Source organism: Phoca vitulina, unplaced genomic scaffold, assembly GCF_004348235.1.
Source record: "Phoca vitulina isolate PV1807 unplaced genomic scaffold, GSC_HSeal_1.0 scaffold2, whole genome shotgun sequence".
In the NCBI taxonomy this organism is placed as follows: domain Eukaryota; kingdom Metazoa; phylum Chordata; class Mammalia; order Carnivora; family Phocidae; genus Phoca; species Phoca vitulina.
The window spans coordinates 40788342-40811153 of record NW_022589705.1 but is presented as its reverse complement, the minus strand read 5'-3'; the positions used below and the strand labels follow the sequence as shown (position 1 = coordinate 40811153).

General features: G+C 35.5%; 1 protein-coding gene across 1 annotated transcript in view; it reads left to right on the top strand.

The window, feature by feature from the left end:
- LOC116645655 (serine/threonine-protein kinase TNNI3K) overlaps positions 1-22812 on the top strand; it is a 322413-nt gene that overhangs the window by 31784 nt on the left and 267817 nt on the right. The window contains exons 5-6 of the mRNA XM_032426036.1: positions 6010-6095; positions 14517-14614. Coding sequence (XP_032281927.1) covers positions 6010-6095; positions 14517-14614 — 184 coding nt within the window. The remainder of the gene's footprint in view (positions 1-6009; positions 6096-14516; positions 14615-22812) is intronic.

Genomic DNA, 22812 nt, shown 5'->3' with positions numbered 1-22812 from the left:
GGAAAAACACTCCATGCTCATGGATTGGAAGAACAAATATTCTTAAAATGTCTATTCTACGCAAAGTAATCTACATATTCAATGCAATCCCTATCAAAATAACACCAGCATTTTTCACAGAGCTAGAACGAAAAATTCTAAAATTTGTACAGAACCAGAAAAGACCCCAAATAACCAAAGTTAGAACAAAGAATTCTAAAATTTGTACAGAACCAGAAAAGACTCCAAATAACCAAAGTAATGTTGAAAAAGAAAACCAAAGCTGGAGGCATCACAATTCTGGTCTTCAAGCTGTATTTTACAGCTGTAATCATCAAGACAGTATGGTACTGGCACAAAACAGGCACATTTGTCAATGGAACAGAATAGAGAACCCAGAAATTGACTCTCAACTCTGGTCAACTAATCTTCGACAAAACAGGAAAGAATATCCAGTAGGAAAAAGACAGTGTCTTCAACAAATGGTGTTGGAAAAACTGGACAGCCACATGCAGAAGAATGAAACTGGACCACTTTCTTACACCACACAAAAAAATAAATTCAAAATGGATGAAAGACTTAAATTTAAGGCAAGAATCTATCAAAATCCTAGAGGAGAACATAGGCAGCAACTTCTTTGATCTTGGCCACAGGAACTTCTTTCTAGACACGTCTCAGGAGGCAAGTGAAACAAACAAACAAACAAAAAAGAACTATTGGGACTTCATCAGGAGAAAAAGCTTTTGCACAGCAAAGGAAACAATGAACAAAACTAAAAGGCAGCCAATGGAAGGGGAGAAGATATTTGTAAATGACATATTAAATAAAGGGTTACTATCCAAAATCTATAATGAACTTGTCAAACTCAATACCCAAAAATAAAAAATCCTGTCAAGAAATGGGTAGAAGATATGAACAGACATTTCTCCAAAGAATACATACAAATGGCTAACAGACACATAAAAAAAATGTTCAACAACACTTATCATCAGGAAATACAAATCAAAACCCCTATGGGATACCACCTCACACCAGTCAGAATGGCTAAAATTAACAACTTGGGAAACAACAGATGTTGGTAAGGATGCAGAGAAAGGGAAACCCTCCTACACTGTTGGTGGGAATGCAACTGGTGCAGCCACTCTGGAAAACAATATGGAGGTTCCTCAAGAAGTTAAAAAGAGAGCTACCCTATAACCAGCAATTGCACTACTAGGTATTTAGCCAAAGGATACAAAAACAGTGATTCGAAGGGGCACATGCACCCCAATGTTTATAGCACCACTTTCCACAATAGCCAAAATATGGAAAGAGCCCAGGTGTCCATTGATTGATGAATGGATATGTTACTCAGCCATAAAAAATAATGAAATCTTGCCATTTGCAATGCTGTGGATGGAACTAGAATGTATTATGCTAAGCGAAATGTCAGAGAGACAAATACCAAATGATTTCACTCGTATGTGGAATTTAAGAAACAAAAGAGATGAACAAAGGTGAAGGGAAGGAAAATAAAATAAGATAAAAACAGGGAGACAAACAATAAGAGACTCAACTATAGAGAACAAACTGACGATTGCTGGAGCAGAGGTGGGTGGGGGAATGGGGTAATTGGGTGGTGGGCATTAAGAAGGACACTTGATGTAATGAGACCTGGGTGTTATATGCAACTGATGAATCACAAAATTCTACTCCTGAAATTAATAATACACTGTATGTTAACTAACTTGAAGTTAAATAAAACAAACAAACAAAAAAAGAATTTACAATCAACCATTTGAAACTAAATTAGCAATTTAGGAAACTAGATGATCTAAAGCAAATCCTTTTCTTCTTTCTACCTTCTTGGTCTTTCCCTAAATTTCAGCAAATGAATTAATTTAAAAAATGCATCTACCTATCAGAATATTTTGGACATTGGTATGTTATTTTTGGCCAACTGTTCAAATGTTACATTTTTATTAGTTTCCATTTGTGGTCATGTCAGATATTTTCTTGAAAGGATGAGGTCATGAGAAAGAAATTTAATTGGATCACAAAACTGCATACTTTTCTGTATAAAAGATAAAGGCTAAGAAAAGAGTTCATTATGCTACAAGAAAGAAAGTAACCTTTGGGTACAGGACTACCATTTTTAATGATTAAAGACAGAATTTACTGTTAGAAATATATTCATAATAGTGACTTCATTTTAATTAGGAACTTCATCCATACCTCAGCAAGCACTATGAACTCATTAGGATATGTTAAGTTACAGTATGGCATGGCAGGTGATGAAAAATGTAAGGGGTAATTAAAAAATAAATTGAGCTTAGGGTATTAGAATACATAAGTGATGTTCAATTGACAGGGAATTTGACATACACAGTTCCTTTAGAAGAGGCAAAAGAAGAGAATATGAAATATCTCTCCTAGGAATGATTGCATTAAAACCTTGAATATTTTAATTACATGTTTCAAAACAGAAAGATTTGACTAGAAGTTAATGGGAAGTAAGAATTAGGATTCAAATATAGCCCCAAAGTAACTCTTATTAAAAAAATTACATTCCAGTTACTAAAGTTAAGATAAAAATTGTACTATTAAAATTGCACTTGACTGCCAAATATTGTGGGATCCTATTCTCAGTTGATTCATTTTGTTGCCATTAATAGAAGTTGCATGAGTTCAAGGAGGATATAATTCAAGAGAAGAACAAAAACAACAGACAATAGCATTGTTTTGAGCAAGGAGCTCTTTAGGACTGTATATCGAGTCACACATGAATGGTCAAGTCTACTTTAAGATTCAGTGAGTTAAGAATTGATTGTTGAACAAAAAGTCACTAATATAATTCATGCTTTCAATTTTACTTATCTAAACAATAGTTATTCATTTAGGGTTATTCTTATTTTAAATAAAGCCATAAACTTTATCATCTTATATTTTCTGTTTATTCAGTGTTTACTTTCTTTGCAAAGCTGATCGGGGCATTAGAGATCAGGACTAATGCTGAGGTCAATTGCAGAATTCTATCTAGCATGCATTTTTCCAGGACTAATGCACTTAAAGGATCCAGGACACAGTGAGTAGTTTTATATCAAGTAGACTGTTGAGAACATGGTAAGATGATTTTTAAGAACAGAGGTGGAGCACAAAGTTGGTGTTTAGTAGGTGTTGCGCCAGACTGATTGAATGCATCATCAAAGTTAGATCATGGAATAAGAAAGCAATTGAGTCTATCTTCTCATAAAACCTTTCAGTGCAACTGTTCCCCCGCTTTGGATTTTTAAGATCCCCTCTTTTTTCCTCCTTTGTTAAGTTAATATCTACAGTGTTGAAAATAGCCTTCCCATGATGCCCCTGGACTTACATTACAAAATTGTGATTCTAGTAGTTGCTCTCAGTCACTGACAGGTGCTAGGTGTCACAACATCCAAGTTGGTAGTCTTTTTAAAAGCATGTGAAGACAAGGTCAGACATTTTCTAGGAGCCTGAATGAGAGCCACCATGAGCATAAAATACATCTATAGAATACTCAAAATCAGGAAATTTTACAGGTTATCAAATGTGAGAGATTGAAGAAGGTCAAACTTGGTTTGAAAATTGTGCTAAAATTCTCCCAAGATTTAGACTATGCAGGGGAAGTTGTACACTCAGTGACCTTGTTAACAATAGTTATAATAATAAAATAACGATTTATTGATAACATATGTGCTAGGTAATACAGTAAGCCCTAACCTCATGTATTCTTCACAACAATACAATCTCTATGCATTATTTTAATCATTTCATAACTGAAGAAATTACAGCTTGAAGAGGTTTAATAACTTGTCCAAATTGGAGGGGAGAAAAAAAACTACTTAAAAGGCAGAAGCAGGATAGGATTTCAATCCTCGCGTAGATACAAGGCCCAAGCTTTTAAGGATTACCTACACTGCTGAAATGATTTTCCACTTTTAAAACATCAAAACATGGCAAATATTGCTGTATAATATTAGAAATACATTGAAAAACTAATTTTCTCAAGGGTTTATTGCTACAGAGGAGCTCCCAAGCCTTTTCTTCTTTCTGCGTTTGCCATTAAGTTCATTATAGTTAGCTCAAAAGATACTTCCTTCCCTGTTCTTCTTTTAGGCTGAAGGTTATATATTTCTTTACATTTAACAGAAGGCTTCCCTTTCCTTCCCCACCCAATACTTTGTTTTCTGTCTTTTGATCTTATTGTGTGTTTTCATTGCTGGATAATGGAAGGACCAGGAAAGAAAAGCCAATGCAGCTCAGAGTTTCTAAATCATTGTCAATCAACATCTTCAATGGTTAGTCAGTTTCCTTTCCCTTTTTATTTATGGACACTGATTTCCTACAAACTTTAAGAGAAAAACCCCATCCACTTAGGTTTAAAAGCAGAGTTCAGCTCTTCAGAAAACCTGTACTATTTGAAATCATAACCACAGAGAAGACCTCTGTGAATGCACTTGTAAGTCTGGGCTGCTGAGTGCACTTTGTTTAGTACTACCTATTAAGTTTAATTTCTGCAAGACATCTATAATACAATTGGCTTTAAGAGTTTAGAAGCCTGGCTCAGGCAAAGGCCACACATTTCCAAGAACCATGTTATTTTGTGAAGTTCCTGCACATACCATAAAATAGGAATACCATTTACAATTAGGTTCATTTTAAATAGATATTTAAAACAGTAGTATTTTCATCAGAAATATTTTTTTGGCATCATTCATTGAACTGGGGGAAAGCACAGATAGGAGTGAGTTAAACTCTTAGCTATTTTTTCCCGAAATCCTTGTCTCCTTGCTCTATTATTAACATTTGTAAAGATGACTCTGAGTTTATTGTACTTCTACATACAGCATTCCAAAGCAAGTTGAGGTATATTTCTCAATATGAATAAGCATGTCTGTGAACTTTGCAGCTGGGAAGTTGAACATGCAAAGCAAGAAGGTTATGAGGATGGGGATGTTCTAGAATATTCTATGAAAACAAACCACTGGGCTTGCCATTGCTAATTAAAGTTTTCACTGAGATCCTTCAATGTCTCTAGATTTAGAGATTTTCTCTTTTTAGCAGCACCCTGGAAATAGCACCTTTTCTTTTCTATTTTAAATATTCCAGTAGCTTTTGAAGTGCTTAACTGGGTGCCTTGATGATAATGTCCTGAATTTATAGAACCTTTCAAGTGTAAGTACTTTACAAATGATATGGAAGGCTCACTCACCAAAGACGATGCTATCTCACTAAAGCTGCTGGAGATTTAAATAGGCAGGAAGCCGCTTGAAATTGACCTGGGAGGCCAAGGATATGATCTCATTTCTACCGAAAAATGCCCTGGGAGTACCAACGACTTCAAGAGGTCAAGAATTTTAGCTTTACATTCCTTTTCCAAGACTACCTTTGGCTGTCTAGGGCCCTCCTGGCACAATGCTCTCTGTTCAGACAAAGGCAAGGATTTTACTAATTGAATCACTAACACTACTCCTCTCCAGGGATTGTATCATAGTACCAATCAGAGTTTAGACCTCCTTTATCTGTGAAATCTGACCCTGTCAGAGTACAAGGAAACTTTGCTTCAGGCAGAATCTGTAAAACATCGGGATTATATTCCTCTCTCCAATCTCTTATCAAATGCTACTTTTTTTTTTTCCTTTTTGGAGGGAATTTCTTGACTTTCTCCATAAATACAATGAGAAATTTTGAATGTGAATGAGTTTACTTTCAAATGTCTGTTATTTCTCTTATACAAAAATTTTAATTCATAAAGTTTCCTTGAAAAGTTCAAATTATACATAGAACACAAAACTGCTTAACAGTCCTTAATTTAAACTTGTCTCTCTAACTTTCATATTATTTCCTCTTGATTTTAAGTATTCTTCATATGGATGCATATTCAAAATTCTTTTTCTAGATGACACAAAATCCTAGAAAAGACATACTTCTGAATTTATAGTAACAGGTTTCCCTTTCATAAGTTTTCAAGTGAAAAATAGTAAACTAAAAGGTGAAATTTTTAGTCATCTGAAAAACTTTTTTTTTCAGCTCTGATGATGCCTTCAATAAAGTCAACTTAAATTACCGCACAGAAAATGGGCTGTCTCTACTTCATCTATGTTGTATTTGTGGAGGTGAGTGCTTGAAACTCGATACTTTACAAACTAGTTGTATGTATATATGGTCAATGATTTGAGCTGCTTAATAGTCTACAAGAGAATTCTATTCATGCTCAATTTTCTTTTTTGCTTTGTCCCTACAACCCTGATAACCTTCAGTTGAAGCAGTAACTACCAGGCAGATGTTCCAAATGATTTAGCTCTGAATTTAAGTTTCATTGTGTTCCTACCCTGAACCAAGTCACTTAATTTGCTTGGAAATTAAAGCAAAAAAATTCAGTATTAGCCATGCCAGTCAGGGATTAGGTTAAATTCAGAAGCACTTAAAGCATTCCCTAAAATATCATCAGGCAATCACTTTACAATCTGCAGTAAAATATGTGTAAGGTAAGATAAATGCCAAAGATAAAATCTCAAAGTGAAGATTGATCAAAGTGAAGATTTAGAGTTTAATTTGGCTCGTATTTTGTTCAGTTTTGTTCATTAATGTATCCCAAGCACTGGCATATAGTAGATAATATATTTTTAAATTAATGAATGATTAATATTTACTTTGTTAATACAAACTAGTATTCATTGAACTCAGGTTTTAAATAAAAAACACTAATGCAGAAATATTGACTCTAATCATATTCCTTAAGCATTCCTCCCAGAACAAACTAAACAGACTCTACTTAACAGATCTTCTAAATTTAAACATGCTTTCCCAACCTTAGTTATTTCTTCCAGATTTCTCTGATCTAAATAAATAAGCTTTACTGCTAATGATGTTCTGAGGAATCCTGTACAACTAGATTTTTATCTAAGCTTTTTCACTGTTTATTAAATGAATTTTCATGTTTTTATGTTTTAAAACCAACTGATGAGAGTACTACAGAAAAAATTGTAACACAAATGATTTAAATAAACAGCACTGATACAAAGTTCTGTAAGTGTAATAGAAATGTTCATTACTAAGGATGGCTGTCAATTAATAGAAGACTTTACAAATGGCCCGCAGAACAGCAGTCTGACATTTTTTTTTAAAAATATTGATTTTTTTTCCTTTTTTATTGTTATGTTAATCACCATACATTACATCATTAGTTTTTGATGTAGTATTCCATGATTCATTGTTTGCGTATAACACCCAGTGCTCCATGCAGAACGTGCCCTCTTTAATACCCATCACCAGGCTAACCCATCCTCCCACCCCCCTCCCCTCTAGAACCCTCAGTTTCTTTTTCAGAGTCCATCGTCTCTCATGGTTCTTCTCCCCCTCCGATTTCCCCCCCTTCATTCTTCCCCTCCTGCTATCTTCTTCTTTTTTTAACATATATTGTATTATTTGTTTCAGAGGTACAGATCTGTGATTCAACAGTCTTGCACAGTTCACAGCGCTCACCATAGCACATACCCTCCCCAATGTCTATCACCCAGCCACCTCATCCCTCGCACCCCCCACCACTCCAACAACCCTCAGTTTGTTTCCTGAGATTAAGAATTCCTCATATCAGTGAGGTCATATGATACATGTCTTTCTCTGATTGACTTATTTCGCTCAGCATAACACCCTCCAGTTCCATCCACGTTGTTGCAAATGGCAAGATCTCATTCCTTTTGATGGCTGCATAATATTCCATTGTGTGTGTGTGTGTGTGTGTGTGTGTGTGTGTGTGTGTGTGTGTGTGTATATATACACACATATATACACCACATCTTCTTTACCCATTCATCTGTCAATGGACATCTTGGCTCTTTCCATAGTTTGGCTATTGTGGACATTGCTGCTATAAACATCGGGTGCACGTACCCTTTCTGATCCCTACTTTTGTATCTTTGGGGTAAATACCCAGTAGTGCAATTGCTGGATCGTATGGTAGCTCTATTTTCAACTTTTTGAGGAACCTCGATACTGTTTTCCAGAGTGGCTGCACCAGGTTGCATTCCCACCAACAGTGTAGGAGGGTTCCCCTTTCTCTGCATCCCCGCCAACATCTGTCATTTCCTGACTTGTTAATTTTAGCCATTCTGACTGGTGTGAGGTGATACCTCATTGAGATTTTGATTTGGATTTCCCTGATGCCAAGCGATGTTGAGCACTTTTTCATGTGTCTGTTGACCATTTGGATGTCTTCTTTGGAAAAATGTCTGTTCATGTCTTCTGCCCATTTCTTGATTGGATTCTTTGTTCTTTGGATGTTGAGTTTAAGAAGTTCATTATAGATTTTGGATACTAGCCCTTTATCTGATATGTCATTTGCAAATATCTTCTCCCATTCTGTCGGTTGTCTTTTGGGTTTGTTGACTGTTTCTTTTGCCGTGCAAAAGCTTTTTATCTTGATGAGGTCCCAATAGTTCATTTTTGCCCCTGCTTCCCTTGTCTTTGGCGATGTTTCTAGGAAGAAGTTGCTGCAGCTGAGGTTGAAGAGGTTGCTGCCTATGTTCTCCTTTAGGATTTTGATGGACTCCTGTCTCACATTTAGGTCTTTCAACCATTTGGAGTCTATTTTTGTGTGTGGTGTAAGGAAATGGTCCAGTTTCATTCTTCTGCATGTGGCTGTCCAATTTTCCCAACACCATTTGTTGAAGAGACTGTCTTTTTTCCATTGAACATTCTTTCCTGCTTTGTCGAAGATTAGTTGACCATAGAGTTGAGGGTCCATTTCTGGGCTCTCTATTCTGTTCCATTGATCTATGTGTCTGTTTTTCTGCCAGTACCATACTATCTTGATGATGACAGCTTTGTAATAGAGCTTGAAGTCCAGAATTGTGATGCCACCAGCTTTGCTTTTCTTTTTCAACATTCCTCTGGCTATTCGGGGTCTTTTCTGGTTCCATACAAATTTTAGGATTATTTGTTCCATTTCTTTGAAAAAGGTGGATGGTATTTTGATGGGGATTGCATTGAATGTGTAGATTGCTCTAGGTAGCATTGACATCTTCACAGTATTTGTTCTTCCAATCCATGAGCATGGAACGTTTTTCCATTTCTTTGTGTCTTCCTCAATTTCTTTCATGAGTATTTTATAGTTCTCTGAGTACAGATCCTTTGCCTCTTTGGTTAGATTTATTCCTAGGTATCTTATGGTTTTGGGTGCAATTGTAAATGGGACCAACTCCTTAATTTCTCTTTCTTCTGTCTTGTTGTTGGTGTATGGGAATGCCACTGATTTCTGTGCATTGATTTTATATCCTCCCACTTTACTGAATTCCTGTATGAGTTCTAGCAGTTTTGGGGTGGAAACTTTTGGGTTTTCCACATAAAGTATCATATCATCTGCAAAGAGTGAGAGTTTGACTTCTTCTTTGCCGATTTGGATGCCTTTTGTTTCTTTTTGTTGTCTGATTGCTGTGGCTAGAACTTCTAATACTATGTTGAATAGCAGTGGTGATAGTGGACATCCCTGCCGTGTTCCTGACCTTAGGGGGAAAGCTCTCAGTTTTTCCCCATTGAGAATGATATTCACTGTGGGTTTTTCATAGATGGCTTTTATGATATTGAGGTATGTACCCTCTATCCCTATACTCTGAAGAGTTTTGATCAAGAAAGGATGCTGTACTTTGTCAAGTGCTTTTTCTGCATCTATTGAGAGGATCATATGGTTCTTGTTCTTTCTTTTATTAATGTATTGTATCGCATTGATTGATTTGCGGATGTTGAACCAAACTTGCATCCCAGGGATAAATCCCACTTGGTTGGTGAGTAATCCTTTTAATGTACTGTTGTATCCTATTGGCTAGTATTTTGGTGAGAATTTTTGCATCCATGTTCATCAAGGATATTGGTCTGTAATTCTCCTTTTTGATGGGGTCTTTGTCTGGTTGGGGATCAAGCTAATGGTGGCCTCATAAAACCGATTTGGAAGTTTTGCTTCCATTTCTATTTTTGGAACAGTTTCAGAAGAATAGGTATGAATTCTTCTTTAAATGTTTGATAGAATTCCCCTGGGAAGCTATCTGGCCCTGGGCTCTTGTTTTTTGGGAGATTTTTGATGACTGCTTCAATTTCCTTAGTGGTTATAGGTCTGTTCAGGTTTTCTATTTCTTCCTGGTTCAGTTTTGGTAGTTGATACATCTCTAGGAATGCATCCATTTCTTCCAGATTATCTAATTTGCTGGTATAGATTTGCTCATAATATGTTCTTATAATTGTTTGTATTTCTTTGATGTTGGTTGTGATCTCTCCTCTTTCCTTCATGATTTTATTTATTTGGGTCATTTCTCTTTTCTGTTTGGTAAGTCGGGCCAGGGGTTTATCAATCTTATTAATTCTTTCAAAGAACCAGCTCCTAGTTTTGTTGATCTGTTCTACTGTTCTTTTGGTTTCTATTTCATTGGTTTCTGCTCTGATCTTTATTATTTCTCTTCTCCTGCTGGGTTTAGGCTTTATTTGCTGTTCTTTCTCCAGCTCCTTTAGGTGTAGGGTTAGGTTGTGTATTTGAGACCTTTTTTGTTTCTTGAGAAAGGCTTGTATTGCTATAAACTTTCTTCTTAGGACCGACTTTGCTGCATCCCAAAGATTTTGAACAGCTGTGTTTTCTTTTTATTTGTTTCCATGAATTTTTTTAATGCTTCTTTAATTTCCTGGTTGACCCATTCATTCTTTGGTAGAATGCTCTTTAGCCTCCATGTATTTGAGTTCTTTCCGACTTTCCTCTTGTGATTGAGTTCTAGTTTCAAAGCATTGTGGTCTGAAAATAGGCAGGGAATGATCCCAATCTTTTGGTACTGGTTGAGACCTGATTTGTGACCTAGGATGTGATCTATTCTGGAGAACGTTCCATGGGCACTAGAGAAGAATGTGTATTCTGTTGCTTTGGGATGGAATATTCTGAATATGTCTGTGAAGTCCATTTGGTCCAGTGTGTCATTTAAACTCTTTATTTCCTTGTTGATCTTTTGCTTAGATGATCTGTCCATTTCAGTGAGGGGGGTGTTAAAGTCCCCCACTGTTATTGTTTGTTGATGTGTTTCTTTGCTTCTGTATTAATTGGCTTATATAATTGGCTGCTCCCATGCTAGGGGAATAGATATTTATAATTGTTAGATCTTCTTGTTGGATAGACCCTTTAGTAGGATATAGTGTCCTTCCTCATCTCTTATTACAGTCTCTGGTTTAAAATCTAATTTGTCTGATACAAGGATTGCCACCCCAGCTTTCTTCTGGTGTCCATTACCATGGTAAATGGTTTTCCACCACCTCACTTTCATTCTGGGGGTGTCTTTGGGTCTAAAATGAGTCTCTTGCAGACAGCATATTGATGGGTCTTGTTTTTTTATCCAATCTGATAGCCTGTGTCTTTTGATTGGGGCATTTAGCCCATTTACATTCAGGGTAACTATTGAAAGATATGAATTTAGTGCCATTGTATTGCCTATAAGGTGACTGTTACTGTATATTGTCTGTGTTCCTTTCTGGGCTATGTTGCTTTTAGGCTCTCTCTTTGCTTAGAGGACCCCTTTCAATATTTCTCGTAGGGCTGGTTTCGTGTTTGCAAATTCCTTTAGTTTTTGTTTGTCCTGGAAACTTTTTATCTCTCCTTCTATTTTCAATGACAGCCTAGCTGGATATAGTATTCTTGGCTGCATATTTTTGTCATTTAGTGCTCTGAATATATCATGCTTGTCCTTTCTGGCCTGCCAGGTCTCTGTGGATAGGTCTGTTGCCAATCTAATGTTTCTACCATTGTAGGTTACATATCTCTTCTCCCGAGCTGCTTTCAGGATTTTCTCTTTTCTCTGAGACTCGTAAGTTTTACTATTAGATGTTGGGGTGTTGACCTATTTTTATTGATTTTGAGAGGGGTTCTCTGTGCCTCCTGGATTTTGATGCCTGTTTCCTTCCCTGAATTAGGGAAGTTCTCTGCTATAATTTCCTCCAATATACTTTCTGCCCCTCTCTCTCTTTCTTCGTCTTCTAGGATCCCAATTATTCTAATGTTGTTTCATCTTATGGTATCACTTATCTCTCGAATTCTGCCGTCGTGATCCAGTAGTCTTTATCTCTCTTTTTCTCAGCTTCTTTATTTTCCAGCATTTGGTCTTCTATATCACTGATTCTCTCTTCTGCCTCATTTATCCTAGCAGTTAGCGCCTCCATTTTTGATTGCACCTCATTAATAGCCTTTTTTATTTTGACTTGATTAGATTTTAGTTCTTTTATTTCTCCAGAAAGGGTTTCTCTAATAACTTCCATGCTTTTTTCAAGCCCAGATAGTATCTTTAAAATCATCATTCTGAACTCTATTTCCGACATCTTACTAATGTCCGTATTGATTAGGTCCCTGGCTGTTGGTACTGCCTCTTGTTCTTTTTGTTGAGGTGGTTTTTTTCCGTCTTGTCATTCTGTCCAGGGGAGAATAGATTAATGAGAGAACAAAATGCTAACAGGGTAACAACATTCCCAGAAAATATACACTAAACAAATCAGAAAAGACCTGAAACCAGGGGGAAAGAAAGGGAAAGAAAGAAAAAAAAAAAGAAGAAAAAGATAAAAACAATAACAAAACAAAACAGAATATGATCAAATATGATCAGGCTGGTGCATAGATCAGTGCCACACACTAGATTTTGGGCATATTTTGGTCTGTTAGAAGAAAGTGCCTCCCAAAATTTTAAAGAAAGAAAAACTTATATATGTACAAAAATAAGGGTTAATATGATGAAGGGATGGAATATGACTGTAAAGATGAAAGTTATAAAAGATTTTATAAAAGGAATTGATAAGATAAGAAGTTGGTTGAAAAAAGAAAGAAGAGGATTTAAAAAAAAAAGAAAAAAAAGGGAGAGAATGTGATCAGGCAGGAGACTAGAACAAAGCCATACACTAGAGATTTAGGGTATATTTTGATCTGTTAGAAGAAACTGTATCCCAAAATTTTAAAGAGAGTACAACATATATATATGCCAAAAATAAGGGTAACTACTATGAAGGGATAGAATATGACTCTAAAAATGAAAAATAAAAAATATCTTTTAAAAAAGGGATTGATAAGATGTTGGTTGAAAAAGGGAAAAAGAGAAATTAAAAAAAAAAAAGACAGTTAAAAAAAATTAACTTTGAAAGACTAAAGAATCATGGTAAAAAAAAAGCCATGAATTCTATGTGCAGTATTCCCCTAGCGCTGGAGTTCTGCCGTTCTCATTGATCAGTAAACTTGGTCTTGGCTGGCTGTTCTCGCTGATCTTCTGGGGGAGGGGCCTGTTGCCATGGTTCCCAAATGTCTTTGCTGGAGGTGGAATTGCCCCGCCCTTGCCAGTCCGGGCTGAGTAATCTGCTCGGGTTTGCTCTCGTAGCTTTTGTTCCCTGCTAGCTTTCTGTACAGCTTTGGAGGAGGAGAGTGAAAATGGTGGCCTCCCAATCTCCACCCCGGAGGAGCCAAGAACTCGGGGCCAGGCTCCTCAGTGCACCGCCAGAGAAAAGCAGTCAGTCACTCCCGTCTCCCTGGTCTCCGGCCGCACTCTGTGCTCACCCAGCCTGTGACCGCGGGTTTTTATCTCTGGCACCTGACCCCGTGTGGAGTCCCCAAACCCAGTAGATCCCTGCGGTGCACTCCCGCACCGCTCCTCCCGGGGGAGGAAGGTGAGTCTCCCTGGATCTGCCGGTTGTTGGGTCCCTGCTGGAGGAGCAGTGGCCCGACTGTGCCGCGGATCATGGTTTATGGCAACCCCAAGCTCAGAGCCCGCGCCTCAGCTCCGTCTCTGCAGCCGGCTTCCCTGCTCCGATACCTGGGAGCTCTGCTGCACTCAGGCACCCCTGGTCTTTCTGTGACTCTGAGGGTCCTGAGACCACACTGTCCTGCGAGGGTTCCACTCCCCGCTTAGTCACTGGAGGGATGTCCCTCAGCGGAGCCGACTTCTCAAAGTTCCAATTTTGTGCTCCGTGGCTCTATCACTTGCCAGAAGTGGCCCACGGAGGCCCCCTCCCCTGCCGTCTATCCCCCCGAATATCACCTTGGATTCACTTCTCTGCACGTCCTACCTTCCAGAAAGTGGTCGCTTTTCTGTTCAGAGAGTTGTTGCTATTCTTTTCTTCGATCTCCTGTTGAGTTCATAGGTGTTCAGAATGGTTTGATCCCTATCCAGCTGAATTCCTGAGAGCAGACGAAATCCAGGTCTCTTACTCCTCCACCATCTTGCTCCTCCCCCTATTTATTTATTTATTTGAGAGACAGAGAGAGCAAGAGCACCAGTGAGTTGGTAGGGGGAGGGAGATAAGCAGACTCTGTGCTAAGCACAGAGCCCAAGGCTGGTGATCCCAAGACCTTGAGATCATGACCTGAGCCAAAACTGAGAGTCAGACACTCAACTGCCTGAGCCACCTGAGCTACTCAGGTGCCACAACTCGACATTTTCATACATCAGTGTGAATTTATCATTAAATCAAAGAGAAATTTTAAAGTCACTTGGTCTACTCCCACAATAATTTAACCTTTTTTTACTTTTCTCTTTAAGGTAACAAGTCACATATTAGAACCCTTATGTTAAAAGGGCTTCGCCCATCTCGACTAACAAGAAATGGATTTACAGCCTTGCACTTGGCAGTTTACAAGGTACAATATTTTTGTTCCCATAATACTGTATTACAACTTAAGATGATGTGCATCTTCAGACTGCTGCTGCCCTTCTTCCTCCTCTCCTCCTCTTCTTCTTCTTCTTCTTTGTGTGTGTGTGTGTGTGTATGTGTGTGTGTGGCAAATTGGTAATCATGAAAAACATTCAGAGTGACCAGAGCATTACATTACTACGTGAAGCTCTTTCTCTATATTGACCTGGTATTATCTATATACCAGACACATACTCTTTGTAACACTTACCATGTTTAACTCATTTAAGTCTCACAAGAAACCTGTAAGTGAATACTATTATTGTCCCCAAGATTACATGGTTAGTCAGTGGGTTAGCCAGGATTTAGGAGTTGGCCATCTGGTCCCCTTGCCAGAGCTTCTCACCAGGAGACCAAGCTGCCTCTGTGCAGTAGAGAATGAGGTTGCCTTTGAGGATGAAAGAAGGACATTGAAGCTACATTTCTTTTTCTGCACATTTTCCTTAATTAAAAATATCTCTAGAGGCGCCTGGGTGACTCAATTGGTTAAGCATCTGACTCTTGATTTTGGCTCAGGTCATGATCTTAGGATCGTGAGAGCAAGCCCTGCATGGGGCTCCACACTGGGTGTGGAGTCTGTTTAAGATTCTCTCTCTCCCTCTCTCTCTGCCCCTCCCCCCCACCCCACACACAGGCACTCATGCAACATTCTCTCTCTCTCTCAAATAAATAAATAAAATCTTAAAAAAAATACCTCTAGAGTTCCCTTTAGTTTCCTTCTTTTATTTTTCCTACTTTTTCTTCAGTTTATTTCCTTGCATCAGTCCCTGTTTCCCAACTAATCTCAGTACCTGATCAGAAAGTAAATATAAAAGTGGGTTTGAAAAACTGGGATACTCAGTATTGGCATAGATCCTTGAGATTGTCATAAATATAAATTTATAGAATATATAAAATAAATATAAATTGTTCATTCTCTAATCATAATAAGTTTTTACTTACTCTGTACTTATGAGTTAAGTATTATACTAGGTTTTATATACATTATTTCTTTAACTATTAATATAACTTAGTGAGATGCATAATAGGGTTTATTTTATAGAAAAGGAAACTGAAGGTTAAAGTTAGCTATCTAGTGAATGTCAGAATAGTGACTGTCAAGTGCAGTTGGCTCATACTCTCAGACTCTCATTGTTATATTGCATATTTTGTTCTTTCTCAGTTTCATGTGAATCTGTGACAGGATTTTATTTCAGTTTTGTATGTGCAGGACTTGGGAGTGGGGGCAGCTGTTGCTCATATCAGGATCACTTCACACTACGGTCCCTCCCCCAAACTTTAGAGTTTATCACGGTTAGGGGAAGAGAGCCATATTTTCCCACAATTCAGATTCACATATTCCTGTGATTCATAGTACAAATGCTCTAATATTCATCCTTTTTTGCACCCAGCCAATTCCTAGTCAGTTTTATTTTGTTTTTGTTTTTGTTTTTTGTTTTTTGTTTTTTGTTTTTTCTGGGAGAAAGTGTCAGTTATTTGCTAAATTGTCCTAATCATCCTATGAAACTTGAATTGAGGCTGAATTCAGGATGTTGGAAACTGTGTCTGATGCTGGCTTTTCTGCTGAATAGCAGGAGGTGAAAGTAGAAGAGCTCCAAAGAATAGGAAGCGAGTTAAGGCAGTATGTGAAACTATGAATTCTGAATCTGACTGGGAGATTCCTTTCTATATTAGTTTGTTTTCCTAACACTTAGTATGACACAACCATAGAAATGCATTCTGAATGATTTACTGCTACAATTTCTTTACAGAATTTCTTCTACTTCTGTTTATCAAAACTAAATTTCCATATTTAGAATTCCCTTTGCTCTATTTCTTCTGTTTTCATATATTTTACAGAGGGATATATGGACTAGCTTGTTTTTTAGCAAGTTTAAACAAATTTAGAGTCTTAGGACATAAGGTAGGCAAAAATTTTGAAAAGGCTATAATTGAGTGCATGATTATTCCACCTATGCCTTAACAAAGGCAAAAACAAATTAAATTTACAATTTCCTTTAAAACACAGAAAGAATATAAAGTAGCCATTCATACTACCATTGCATTAAATCTAGTTCTAATTATCCATTCCCTGACCTGCCTAAGAAAAAGAAAATCCACTTCCATCATCACAATACAATGATCAAAATCAGAAAATTTAATATTGATGCAATACTATTATCTAATCTATAGTCCAAATTCAAATTTGGTTAGTTATCTTATTAGTGTCATTTATGAAAAGCTGTTTATTTTTTTCTTGTTTAGGATTGATTCCAGAATCATTCATTTTTAGTTTTCTTGTCTCTGAATCTCTTTTATCTAAAAGAAATGTCCTTGCCTTTATTTCCTTTCCTTTCTTGATTTTAATATTTTGGTGCATACAGAACAGTTACTTATATATATTTATTTGGATTTTTATAAATATTGCAAGTGAACTTTATTTTTTCTTACCACTCACAAAATGAATAATTTGATTTTCACATCTTTTTATTGGTCACATCAGCAGCTCATTTAATCATACACCCTGGCATGCTGGTTAGCACTCCTCTTACTTGTTTTGTTTGTTATTGCTTTGTTTTTGCTCAGTTTTTTTAATAGGGGCTAGATTTATTGAGGTATAATTTGTGCACAATAAAATTCACAATTTTAAGTGGACAATTTGATGACTTTTAAAAATGTATATAGTCGTATACTATCATCACAGTCATGATATAGGACTTTTCTATCATATAAAAAAGTTCCCTCGTACCTTTTTTGCAGTCAATTTCCTCCTCTATCCCCCTGACCTCTGGAAACCACTATGTGTTTTCTATTAGTATAATTTTTCCCTTTCTAGAATTTACCTAAATGCAATCCATTCAGTATGTTTTCTTTTATATATGGTTTCTATCAGTTATCATAATACTATTGTGTGTTCAGTAATTCATTTATTTTATTGTGAATCTATATTCCTTTCTATGGATATAGTACCATTTGTTTAACAATATACTTGTTATGGACGTATGGGTTGTTTCCATATTTTGGCTGTTATAAATAAAGCTGCTATTAATATTCATGTACAGATCTTTGTTTGAACATTTGTTTTTATTTCTCTTGGGCAATGCATAGGAATGGAATTGATGGGTCGTATCATAAGTGCATGTTTATTTTATAAGAAATGCCAAACCCTTTACCAAATTGGCTATATCATCTTCCATTTCCATCAGCAATGTATTTGTTTCTAGCGATTATGTGATATACTCTTGCCAACACTTGTCAATATTTTTTATTTTAGCCTTTCTATTGAATGTATATTAATATTTCATGATTGATGTGCATATCTCTAGTGACTAATGAAGTTGAATCAATTTTCGTGTGCTTATTTGTCATTTTTTTTTTTTTTTTTTCTGTATTGTGTTTTAAAAATTTTTTTTGTTTTTTTTTTTTTTTTTTTTTTTTTTTTTTTTGCTGTAGTGTCTGTTCAAATCTTTATCCCATTTTTAAATTTGGTTTATTGTTTTCTTGAATTATAAGAAAAGATCTCTATGTATTTGGATATGGGTCCTTTGTTGGATATACATTTTGAAAAATTTTCCCCAGTCTGTGGCTTGCCTTTTCATTTTCTTGTAGCAAAACTTGTATGCATTATTTGTTAACTGATTAGTGATTACACTATGGATCCTCAATAAACACATGCACTGTCTATTAACATCAGTCTACTTCACTTTAAATGTAAGAACCATCCATAGTATAGTTCCACTTTTTCTTCATTCTTTATACTATTGTTGCCATATACATTATATCTATACATGTTATAAATTCCAATATATGGTTAGAATTTTTCTAATAAACACTTCATATCTTTTAGAGAAAATATCTTTAATTTTCAGCAGATTGGTTATAATAATCCTATGTATGATTTTCTCTGGACAATGCTTTTTAGAGTCCATTGAGCTTCTTAAATCTGTAAGTTTATGCTTTCATCAAGTTCAGAAATTTTGACCTTTATTTTTTTAAATATATATGTTAGAATGTTTGGTAATCTTTCACAGGTTACTGAGTCTCTGTTCATTTTCTTCTATCTTCTTTCTCTCTGTTCTTAAATTTTGATTATTTCTAATTACTTGAATTCAAGTTCAAAAACGATTTCTTTGCCATCTCCCATCTGATGATAATCTGCTAAGAGTTATTGATTTCAGATACTATACTTTTCAGTTCTGGGATTTCCCTTGATGTTAAAATATAATTTCAATTTCTCTTCTATGATTACCCATCTGTTCCTTTATTTTTCCATATTTCCCTTTAAATTCTTGATTCTATCATTAATGACAGTTTTAAATGCCTTATCTGTTGTTTCTAACATCTGGATTACCTCAGTGTTTATTTCTATTGAGTGTTTTTTCTCTTGACTTCATATTACATTTTCCAGTTTTTTCACATTTTTATTAATTTTTTATCGCATGTTAGACATTATGTATTATTTGTTACAATAAATCATCATGTCATCTTCCTTTAAAGGGTGTGGGGTTTTATTTTGTTTTTGTTTTTTTTGGAAGGCAGTTACATTTCACCCAGTCAGTCTTGATTTGACTTTTTGTTAGGGTGGGTCTATTTGAGTTTCAGACTTAGCCTAATAGCATACCTCTTACTCTAGGATGTGGTCCTTACCCCTGAATATGGTTCTTACTCCTAAGATGTGGATTTTTGATATCTTACCTGAATACCCAAATCACTTAATAAAGTCTCCATTCTGGTTTCTGGAACTCCAAAATTTCCTATTACTACATGACCTCTTCCATCATTACCATATACTTTTCAGCCATAAATTGGTGAGCTTATCTACTACAGAGTTTTTCTCTGTTTCTGTGCAGCCCAACTCAAAAATCTATAGTGAATCTCAATGCAGATATCTGCAGTCCTCTCTTTGTGCAGCTTCTTCTTCTGTTCCAGTTACCCTACTTGACAAATTACCATCATTTTATAATCCCAGAAATTTAATCTTGATTGTCAACTCATTATGATTGCCCTTTCACTTTCTCTTCTGTGACAGAGAAATATCTCAGGCAGAAAGTCAGAACAATCATGGAATATTGTGGAGGCTTACTTTGTGTCTTCCCCTTCTTCCAAAGATCACAGTCTTTTGTTCATGTTGTTCAATGACTTAGAACAGAAGTGTCATATATTTTGTTCCATTTTATGTATTTGACTTGTCAGTGAGGAAAATCTGTACAAGTTATCCAGTCATGCCCCCATCTATTTTTAGGTTTTAGATTACTTCCAAACATATGAAATATCTAATAGGCGCAATCTAGGATTTGCACCTTAAGCACATCATTTTGGAAGTAATCGAAAAATAGATGGGGGCATGACTGAATAACTTGTACAGATTTTCCTTACTGACAAGTCAAATGCATAAAATGGAGCAAAATATATGACACTACTGTTCTAAGTCATTGAATTAAAGAGGGCATGTATTGAATGGAGCACTGGGTGTTATACGCAAACAATGAATCATGGAACACTACATCAAAAACTAATGATGTAATGTATGGTGATTAACATAACATAATAAAATAAAACTAAAAAAAAAATACTGTTGTTATCCATTACCTGCATAATAAAATTCAAATTCTAAATAAGAGATTCAAAATCCCTTAATTCACAATTTTGCTGGAACCACTTTTCAGACTCCTACAGTCTCTGCTCTTCCAACTCTAATGGTTTTCAAATTTAATATGCATAAGAATTATATGGTAACTACATGTTTAGAATGGATATTTCTCTCCACATCTCACTTCAATCAAATTTGGTACACATAGAATATGCTAGGAATCTAAAATTTTAACAAACAGCCTAGGCAATTTTGATGTAAGCAGTCTAAGGCTAAATGATAAGGATCATTGTTCAAGTCTTGCAACTCAGATTGTGGTAAGAAGACCAGCAGCACCTGCCTCAAATGAGAGAGTTTTAGAAATGCAGAGCCTCATTCCCTATCCCACCCCTAACCAACAAGAACGTGTGTTTTTGTTGTTGTTGTTGTTGTTGTTTTAATCCCAGCTGACAGGTTTACAGACTAAAGTTTGAAAAGCATTGTTCTAGATTATTTCATTCTTTAGGACAAGCATTTTTCACACTTCAGTGTTTTTATTCTTATTATTTCTTCTGCTTAAATATATTTTTATTTCTTTTCCTAGTAGGAGATTATTACATATTTGAAACCAAGATAAATTGAGCTTCCTCGAGCTTTCTTGAACTCCCAAGCAGATTTTATTGTATTCTCTTTTGGGTTTCAATTACAAATTCACATTGTTTTATATTATAATATTTATAATTATTTATTTAGATATTTCATATGTTGTTCTGTGAACTTGTAGCATTGGGAGTAAGTTTTTTTCTTTAATTCCTCAGTGTATAAGGACCTATAAAATATCCTTGATAAATATTCTTGAGAAATTAATGAGTATCCAAACATTAGCACAAACAATACTTGACATTGATTGATATAATATACCTTCATAAAGACTGTCAGCTTAGAAGCTAGACTATTTGATTCCATATCTCAGTTCTGAGCCTTACTAGCTGTGCATCTTTAAACAAATTACTCTCCCCTCAGTCTCTGAAATGGAGGAAATAGAATTACATATTTCATTGAGTGGTTTATAGTTTTAAAGAGGACAAACCATATGCAGTACATAGCAAAATACCTAGCACATAGTAAGTACTCAATAAAAGTTAACTATCATTGTTGAACTTTCAAACATTTATTGAAGACCTAATGTTCAGCCATTTTTTTTAAAGATGTTATTTATTTATTTATTTATTTATTTATTTATTTATTTATTTGAGAGAGAGAAAGAGTACACACACGTGCCAGCCCATGAGCAGGGGGTGGGGCACAGGGGGAGGGAGAGGGGGAGAGAGAATCCCAAGCAGACTCCATGCTGAGCACATAGTCCAACACGGGGCTTATCCCACAACCCTGAGATCATGATCTGAGCCAAAACCAAGAGTCGGAAGCTTAACTGACTGAACCACCCAGGCGCACCTAATGTTCAACCATTTTATACAGAAAAACAAACAAAAAGGATCGTGTCTTCTGGATTATTACATTCTAAAGAGATGAGAATATGTAATCCTAAAAACATTAAAGTAGTGAAGTCTACACTTAGATCAATGGATTCCAAATTTTTTTATCATATGCCATATAAAATTAGCTCCCCAAAAGCATATATTTGTTCATAAATTATAATTATGAACAAAATTATCAATAAATAGGTCTAGGCAAAAATACACTCTCTGACAGACAGCATTAAAATTTGTGGGTATAAATCCATACTTCATATATCCTTTTTGATAATATCAAAATATTTTGACAAATTTGTTTTCAAATATGATTAAATTGTAATTAATTTTACCTGGAAATTTGCCTTACAAAAAGCTCAGATTACTAGAAAGAAAATTGCCAGCATTCTAGCTCTGCCATTTTCCTTCCCTTCTTATATTAGTGATATACATTTCCTCTGTGATTTTTTCACAGGAATCTTTTAAAGATAATGTGCCAATTTTTTAGAGATAAGTTCAGTTAAAATTAGATATTAAAATCTATAAATCCCCTAAATTTAGCTCACATAAGCTATAATGCATCCTTATGTACTAAATGCTAAAGAAAAAAAAAGTGAGAAGCAACTCTCAACTTCTCTCCATTTGGAATTACAAGTTTTATTTATCATACTTTGGGTATTGTATATGACACATAACTAACTGATACATGAACTGAGACCACCAGTACAAATTTTCATGTTAACTATTAGTAAAATAAAATGTATATAAAATATATAAAATAAAATTAAAAAGATAAGTAGAATTTCTGATATTTTCTTTTTGCACCTTAATTAATTTTCTTACAAGATATCTGTCATATTGGCATTCCACTTTGGGACATATTTCTTTAAATCGTATCTAAATTGAACTCCTAAAATGAAACATAAGATTTTGAGGAAAAATTTGAGATTTCCATAATTTCAAATATCATAAGCAAGAATGTTAATGAACAAAAACATATCTGACTGTCTAATTAACCTCAGACATACCCTTCCTTCAATACATAGGCAAACCACTTGAAATTTCTCTAGTGAATGAAAAATTGCATTTGATTAGTCAACTTTTTTTTAAGCATTTCATGCTTTA